Here is a 9,039-nt window from a genome sequence, read left to right on the forward strand (position 1 = left end):
TATATATGCCTCCATCACGCTATGATTGGATATGATCGGTTATTATTGGATATGATTGGTTTGTGCGATGAATCCCGCCTCTTGTTTTCGTGCACATTCTCAAATAGGCCTGAATGAAGACAATGGTGGTGTTAATGATAAGACTAATTAAAAAGTAAGTAAACAACTCAGCCACTTAAATATCATTGCTTAATGTCACATCAAAGTCACACTTGAAATGGCCTGAAAACATGATGACTGTGGGGGTTTAAGTGCACAATCAGCTTGAGATATTACTGTGAGCAGTGTGTACAAGCCGAAAATAAGTTGACTATAAAAAGGGAAGCTTTAGATTGTTACTGCCTTTAGTTATTATTTCGGGATAAATATAAAAATGCGTAAAAACACTAACTTGAAATGAAAATGTATAGAACATTACATAGTGTAAAAATACATAATAGAATTGTATTTGGTCTTTCTTTTTTATGTAATGTCTATTTAATCAGGAAAATTAAGTGTAACAGGGACATAAATTTACATTTGATCCTCCTCATTTTCTCCTCACACACACACACATGTATATATATATATATAGCCTATACATACACACATATATATATAGAAGAGGAGGGTCCCTGCAGAGGGTCCCTGTGCATCCGTTTCATGGCCAATGCTTTGTTTGATAAACAGAAGGAGGTTGCCAATAAAAATGCCACTCCACATTTCCACATGGATCGCTGACTTCCTCAACACTACCCATGAATAATGAAACAGCACGAGACTGCCGGATATCGCGTCGAGTCTCGCGTGCCGCAGGTGTCTGCATCCCTGTCATGACATTTTGCTTAAAATAGGATATTGCGCGTCCTCGCATCGCATCGCATCGCCCCACCGTGCGCGCGCCTCGGGGGGATGCGTGTCCGTGTCTTTACGGAGGAATGACAGAAAATCAACAATGAACCGGTGCAGGGATCAGCTCGCAGCTCTTAAACGCTTATGGGTGTGGAGGCTGTCATGCACGAGCCGGGCTGGACCTACAGGCATGCACACAGTAACATATAGAAACACACATCGTATTTAAGTGATGCAATTGATGCCGCCGATGGGTGAGCATCGTTAGGCACGCAGTCTCGCGCCCGGCATCTCCATCGCGATCGGTAAATCACCGCATTTCACTGCGCTCGCGAAACTGTAACTGTGAGCGCGCGTCATGTTTACCTCTCAGCCATGGTGCCTCTTGTTCCCGCTTTAACACGCAGTGAAAGTAATCCACAGGACGCCAGTCATGGTGAGAGAGGCTCCGCCGCCGCCGCCGCAGTGTGTGTGTGTGTGTGAACGCGAATGAACGAGTATCTGGAGCACGCGCTGTCCACCCGCGTCTCCGTCACCACCGACAACCTGACGTCATTTTGCGTTTCTCGCACAGGCACGCGCGCGGGGAGGCTGGAGAGAGCGGGTTACCATGGCAACTCGAGAACGCCGGCGCGCATCTCGAACTGTGTGGAATCATGCAAAATAGAAAGCAATAAGCAAATCAATAAGTTTTGTTTATTTGTCTGTCTATCTATCTATCTATCTATCTATCTATCTATCTATCTATCTATCTATCTATCTATCTATCTATCTATCTATCTATCTATCTATCTATCTATCTATCTATCTATCTATATGTCTGTCGGTCTATCTATCTATCTATCTATCTATCTATCTATCTATCTATCTATCTATCTATCTATCTATCTATCTATCTATCTATCTATCTATCTGACTGTCTGTCGGTCTATCTATCTATCTATCTATCTATCTATCTATCTATCTGTCTATATGTCTGTCGGTCTATCTATCTATCTATCTATCTATCTATCTATCTATCTATCTATCTATCTATCTATCTATCTATCTATCTATCTATCTATCTATCTATCTATATGTCTATATGTCTGTCGGTCTATCTATCTATCTATCTATCTATCTATCTATCTATCTATCTATCTATCTATCTATCTATCTATCTATCTATCTATCTATCTATCTATCTATATGTCTGTCGGTCTATCTATCTATCTATCTATCTATCTATCTATCTATCTATCTATCTATCTATATGTCTATATGTCTGTCGGTCTATCTATCTATCTATCTATCTATCTATCTATCTATCTATCTATCTATCTATCTATCTATCTATCTATCTATATGTCTGTCGGTCTATCTATCTATCTATCTATCTATCTATCTATCTATCTATCCTTCTATCTATCTATCTATCTATCTATCTATCTATCTATCTATCTATCTATCTATCTATCTATCTATCTATCTATCTATCTATATGTCTGTCGGTCTATCTATCTATCTATCTATCTATCTATCTATCTATCTATCTATCTATCTATCTATCTATCTATCTATCTATCTATCTATCTATCCTTCTATCTATCTATCTATCTATCTATCTATCTATCTATCTATCTATCTATCTATCTATCTATCTATCTGTATGTCTGTCGGTCTATCTATCTATCTATCCATCCATCCATCCATCCATCCATCCATCTATCTATCTATCTATCTATATGTCTGTCGGTCTATCTATCTATCTATCTATCTATCTATCTATCTATCTATCTATCTATCTATCTATCTATCTATCTATCTATCTATCTGACTGTCTGTCGGTCTATCTATCTATCTATCTATCTATCTATCTATCTATCTATCTATCTATCTATCTATCTATCTATCTATCTATCTGTCTGTCGGTCTATCTATCTATCTATCTATCTATCTATCTATCTATCTATCTATCTATCTATCTATCTATCTATCTATCTATCTATCTATCTATCTATCTATCTATCTGTCTATCTATCTATATGTCTGTCGGTCTATCTATCTATCTATCTATCTATCTATCTATCTATCTATCTATCTATCTATCTATCTATCTATCTATCTATCTATATGTCTGTCTGTCTGTCTGTCTGTCTATCTATCTATCTATCTATCTATCTATCTATCTATCTATCTATCTATCTGACTGTCTGTCTATCTATCTATCTATCTATCTATCTATCTATCTATCTATCTATCTATCTATCTGTCTGTCTGTCTGTCTGTCTATCTATCTATCTATCTATCTATCTATCTATCTATCTATCTATCTATCTATCTATCTATCTATATGTCTGTCTGTCTGTCTGTCTGTCTATCTATCTATCTATCTATCTATCTATCTATCTATCTATCTATCTATCTATCTATCTATCTATATATCTATATGTCTGTCTATCTATCTATCTATCTATCTATCTATCTATCTATCTATCTATATATCTATCTATCTATCTATCTATCGATATGTCTGTCTGTCTGTCTATCTATCTATCTATCTATCTATCTATCTATCTATCTATCTATCTATCTATCTATCTATCTATCTATCTATCTATCTATCTATCTATCTATCTATCTATCTATCTATCTATCTATCTATCTATCTATCTATCTGTCTGTCTGTCTATCTATCTATCTATCTATCTATCTATCTATCTATCTATCTATCTATCTATCTATATGTCTGTCGGTCTATCTATCTATCTATCTATCTATCTATCTATCTATCTATCTATCTATCTATCTATCTATCTATCTATCTATCTATCTGACTGTCTGTCGGTCTATCTATCTATCTATCTATCTATCTATCTATCTATCTATCTATCTATCTATCTATCTATCTATCTGACTGTCTGTCGGTCTATCTATCTATCTATCTATCTATCTATCTATCTATCTATCTATCTATCTATCTATCTATCTATCTATCTATCTATCTATCTATCTATCTATCTATCTATCTATCTATCTATCTATCTATCTATCCGACAGTATCTTATCATTGTTATGCAGATGACATCCAGTTATTTATTTCATTTGGTCCAGGTAGAGACAAACTGTCCCTTCTGCTGAACTGTTTAGTCTCCATTAATAAATGGATGGCTGAGAACTTTCTGCAACTTAACACGGATAAAACAGAGGTGATGATTTTTGCCCTAGACAACATTAGCCCTAAGATCAGGCCCGCCCTCGAGGGTCTATCATCCTCTGACCGCAGTGACATCAGAAATCTGCGTGTCGTTTTTGACAGATCGATGTGCTTTAACAGTCATGTTAAGTCTGTGGTTCGCACCTGTTTTTTCCATCTCAGGAACATTGCTAAGATTAGATCTATGGTTTCAAAAAAAGAGATGGAGATGCTTATTCATGCCTTTATTTCTACACGAATGGACTATTGCAATGTGCCGTACACTCTTCTATAGATCGACTGCAGGTTGTACAGAATGCAGCTGCTATAGGCTTTTGACCAGCAGGAGGTCAGACATTACTCCTGTGCTGAAGGCCCTTCATTGGCTTCCTGTTGCTTTTAGAGTACATTTTAAAATTTTGGTCATTACTTTCAGAGCCTTGCATGGTCAAGCACCCTCTTACGTCCAGGATCTATTACATATGCACACTCCATGTCGCTCTCTGAGGTCCTCAGGCCAAGATCTTTTAACTGTTCCCAGAACACGCCTTAAGACAAGAGGTGACCGTGCTTTTTGTGTTGTGGCTCCAAAGCTCTGGAACTATGAGTTCTGTGGAATCTTTTAAAAAACACTTAAAGACTCATCTTTTTGGACAAGCATTTACCTAACAATTTGATTTGTTTGTTATTGAATTTTTATGGAATCTGATGGTAGTACAGTTGTGGAGTTGTACTAGGTTTGTTCTTGTACAGTTGTTATTTTATTTTATTGTTTATTTTTATTACTGTGCAGCACTCTGTGACCCTTCCTTGTCTGTGAAAGGTGCTATACAAATAAACTTTACTAACTTACTTACAGTGTTCGGAAAGTCGTACTTAACTCAAACTTTTAGCTCAAAGACTTTCTTCATGTGATGTCACTAATACATTAACTTTGATATTTATAATTTCGTTTAAGTAACGTCTTTCTCTTTTTGTTTAGTATGCCAATGTAAATCTTAATAATACCATTGTGCATAAGATGATTACAGTTTTTCTCAGTCGCTTTGGTGCATTTCTCACATCACTATTTACATTTGCACAACAGTTAGTTCAACCTCCACAACATTTAGTCATTTGTGCACATCATAGTAGCAGTTTCTCATTCCTTCCCACAAATTGCAAATGCTTTTGGACATGCATCAAATACTTTCATACAACTCTCTGCTGTTTTATAACATTATCATTTGCTTATGTCATGTCAGTCAAAATTAACTATACTTGTGAATGCTGAATAGTCATTTCATATAAAACTAATAGTCCTCATTTCATTGCTTGAGTCATTACATACAAAAATGTTGAACTAGTTGTCAAAATCTGTCATAAAAAAAAAAAATCCTGAAAAATTCTCCTAAATTGAACAATTTGCAATTGAGCAAGAGATGATATTCGCTGGGATGTAGATGAAATTATGTGACCAGACAGAGAGGAACGTCTGGATTAGCATGAATGATTACAGTCCTATGTATGTTGTATGTTCAGTTCCAATACAGTATATAGGCCTACTGCAATATTGTGTACAGTTGTGCACAGCTCTACCCAAAGGGAGTTTATGTTCGTTGTAAATAATGGTGTATTTTTTCTTTTGCACAATGCTGTGAACAAATTAGAATTGCAAAGAGCATATACAGTAAAAATGTGAAACATACATATTCAGTGTCTTGTACTCAGTTACCTCATAAATACAGTAATGTGTAACTTTACTGTATTTTTCAAATGGCTGTGCAAATAGTATATAGTGCTGTCTTGAGCATTTTCAGGTAGTGTCACCAAGATCTGACTCTTATCATTGGAAAACATTTACAGAGTAAACTGTCATAATGAAAACATGACTAAGCCATTTGACTATCTTGTTCATAAACGATGGTGTCAGGACTTTTCATTTTGATGACACTGACACATTCATTGACATAAATACTTGCTTTTGAGGAATGGGCTTTCCATTTTGAGCAAGTGACACGGTTTTGTAGGTTATCAACTAGGTTTTGCAGTTTGTACTAATTGTTTTGAGAACTGCATTAACTGTTGTGCAAATGTAAATAATGTTATGAGAAATGCACCAAAACGACTGAGAAAAACTGTAAACTAGCCTTGCCTACTGATAATTAAAAACAAGACAGCGCCATCTAGTGTTTACCTGAAATACAATGAGTATGCTTTTTTATTATAATAACGTGACTCCTTATCTAGCAAAATCATATGATGTTTAGCAGAGCTCGTAAATCCAAACACTAACGCGTTTAAACGAGAACAACGGCGTTTTCAATCTCAGAAAGGCGGAACTGACGTGTGTGGCGTTTGTTTCCGCCGGAACTAGAAACAGCTGGAACTCACCAAAACATAAACAATGCAGGGGTTTCACTGTAAATGAAGCAGATATGAGGTCTGTCAACAGGCTGTTTAGCAGTAAATGGAGGAGGTTGTCCTCATACACACAAGGACAGAGTCCAGAAGCAAGAATCAGAGAGTATTTCTACTATATCGATCATCAAGGACAGGTATAATGAGATTATTATAGGCTATTATGACTGCTGACATTGGTGTCAGTCCCATAATCATGATTTATTTTCTCTCTTTTCAAGCTCTTTCTGGATGACACCAAGGTGAAGAACTTTGTCACCTGTTTCAAAGGTATTTCTATTTGTGCATCAACAGTAAAGCCAATATAAATCTATATTTGTGAACCCTTAATGGAGGTTACTTTTAATGTAAACTTGTGTGCATAAATCTTCTTATGGGATATGCATATGTCTTGTGGTCTGTATTACATTAATATAAACCTCTTACACAGTACCTGACTTACAGTACAATAGAGTTAATCCTCTTTTACTTTTCTGTACTTAAAATTGCTCTTACTGTGGCGTAACATGGTACGGTGATATGATAATACCACAGTACTGTATGGTAACCATATTCAAAATTTAACCCAAATAAAACTGAAAACATAATAATAGGAGGACCGTGAACATGCGAATGTGTCATTAAATTATTGCGTTGTTAGCATGATCTATCATGTTGCTACCATGTTTTAACGTGATTAGCATGTTGCTAACATGATTTAGCATCCTGATTTAACATCCAACATATTTATGTTGCAAAATAAATGTTTGTTGTTAACATGTTGCTAATGATTTAACACTTTGTTAACATGTTTTACCATTTTGTTAGCATGACTGGCATGTTGCTAGCATGTTTTGCTAACATGAATTAACACGTTACTAGCATGTTGCTAGGATGATTAACATGTTGCTAGCATGATTTACCTCGTTTGTTAGCATGTTTTAGCATGTTCTAGCATGATTTAACATGTTTTAACACATTGTTAGCATGAATTAACATGGCGCTAACATGATTTAGCTCGTTGCTGATTAACATTTTGCAAATATGATTTAACACGTTACTTACATGTTTTAACATTTTGTTAGCATGATTAGCATGTTGCTAGCATGTTTTGCTAACATGAACTAACACGTTCCTAGCATGTTTTAACATGTTGTTGTTAACATTATTAGCATTTTGTTGACCTGTTGCTAGCAGGAATTAACAGTCCTAGCATGTTTGAGCATGTTGTTAACATGTTTTAACACATTGTTAGCATTAATTAATGTGTTACTAACATGATTTAGCTTGCTGTTAGTATGTTCATGTTGGTAACATGTTAACATGATTAACATTCTGAAGATATGATTTAACACGTTGCTAACATATTTTAACATTTGATTAGCATGTTGCTAGCCTGCTGCTAGCATTAACACATTCCTAACATGTTTTAACATGTTGCTAGCATGATTAGCATGTGGTTAACATATTTTAACAGACTGCTAGCATGAATTAGCATATTTTAACGTGTTTTTAGCAGAACAGTTTACAAGGAAGAAAATTAATGTGATTTTACAACTCTTTCTCTCTGCTCCATCTCTATTAGACCAGCGCTTCTTAGTTTTCTTCTTCAATCGTCTGAAACTGAACGAGAGTGGCCGTTACCAACAGGACTTCCCCTTCCTCTCGCTCTGCGGACGAGAACGAAACTTTGTGCGCTGCGACGATCAGCCCATCGTTTTCACGCACCTGTTATCGGAGGCGGGGCTTGAGGACCGTCTGTCATACTGTGGAGGCGGAGCTAAACTGACCGTTCCGTTCCAACCGGAGTCTCTTTTCATGCAGCCGGTGAGCGGCAGACTGTACCATCCCGGACCTGAGCGGGGGGGAGGGGTGGGGTTGGTACGGTCCGCGTTGGCCATTGATCTGAGTGCACACTTCGAGTTCCCCGCGGGTCAGGAGAGTTCAGGACAACCCACTCATTTCATGTGGGCGGGGCGTCGACACACACTAACGCATGAGTTGGCGACACATTTTCATGCTCAAAACGATTCAACATGATTCTATCTACCTAGTGCATTCTGACCATTAAAATCCAGCTGTAAGTTCTGAAATAAATGTATATATTGTGTCTAATGGCAGGTCTGATTTCTTAATGTTTGTTTGTTACTCACCCTCATTTTATCTCAAACTCACGGTGTTGGGGAAAGTTACTTTTAAAAGTAAAGCATCACAATATTGCGTTACGTAGTTACTTTTTATGAAAAGTAATGTGTTACATTACTTTTGCGTTACTTTTTCTCACCTGGGCTGGGCTTGCTTGTTTGTATTTTAATAACAACATAAAAAGTTATATTTTTGGCAAATGTAAAGGCCCTTTCACACCAAAAGTGAAGTGAATAATCCCCAGGCTGAAGGAAACGCATGTTTACTCCTGTACAGTAGAGGGTGCCGCTCAAACAAACCTTTCAGCCATTCTGGATTACAGAACAACAGGAGACAGGAGTTCAACATTCTTATTTCTAAATCTAATCTAAAGTAAAATTTGCTCATTAGTATGGTTTAATTAGATCATTGAAGGTCAGCAGCAAAGACATTGTTTAATTAAGTGAGATGAAATACATAAAGTATATTTGTGTAATTTAATATAGTTAATTATAAAAGATTTGCTTAAA

General features: G+C 36.3%; 2 protein-coding genes across 2 annotated transcripts in view; one reads left to right on the forward strand and one right to left on the reverse strand.

Annotated features, from left to right (window-relative positions):
* Positions 1–1,262, reverse strand: part of arhgap39 (Rho GTPase activating protein 39) — a gene marked incomplete at both ends in the record, with an annotated part of 69,323 nt that extends 68,061 nt beyond the window's left edge. The window contains one exon of the mRNA XM_081378118.1: positions 1,198–1,262. Coding sequence (XP_081234244.1) covers positions 1,198–1,262 — 65 coding nt within the window. The remainder of the gene's footprint in view (positions 1–1,197) is intronic.
* A 5,093-nt stretch (positions 1,263–6,355) lies between these two features.
* cUnh8orf82 (chromosome Un C8orf82 homolog) lies at positions 6,356–8,498 on the forward strand. The gene is made up of 3 exons (XM_081378626.1): positions 6,356–6,543; positions 6,628–6,676; positions 7,971–8,498. Exons 1-3 carry the CDS (start codon positions 6,424–6,426, stop codon positions 8,423–8,425), a joined length of 624 nt encoding a protein of 207 aa, XP_081234752.1. The 5' UTR covers positions 6,356–6,423; the 3' UTR covers positions 8,426–8,498.
* Positions 8,499–9,039: the final 541 nt, after the last annotated feature.

Source organism: Scardinius erythrophthalmus (genome assembly GCF_964197995.2).
Source record: "Scardinius erythrophthalmus genome assembly, chromosome: 11".
Classification (NCBI taxonomy): Eukaryota; Metazoa; Chordata; class Actinopteri; order Cypriniformes; family Leuciscidae; genus Scardinius; species Scardinius erythrophthalmus.

Excerpts from the sequence above, each read along its gene's own strand:
- cUnh8orf82 (XM_081378626.1), top strand. The coding sequence starts at position 6,424 with ATGAGGTCTGTCAACAGGCTGTTTAGCAGTAAATGGAGGAGGTTGTCC. Across the intron at positions 6,544-6,627 it reads ATATCGATCATCAAGGACAG|CTCTTTCTGGATGACACCAA; the intron begins GTATAATGAGAT and ends TCTCTTTTCAAG. Across the intron at positions 6,677-7,970 it reads CTTTGTCACCTGTTTCAAAG|ACCAGCGCTTCTTAGTTTTC; the intron begins GTATTTCTATTT and ends CATCTCTATTAG.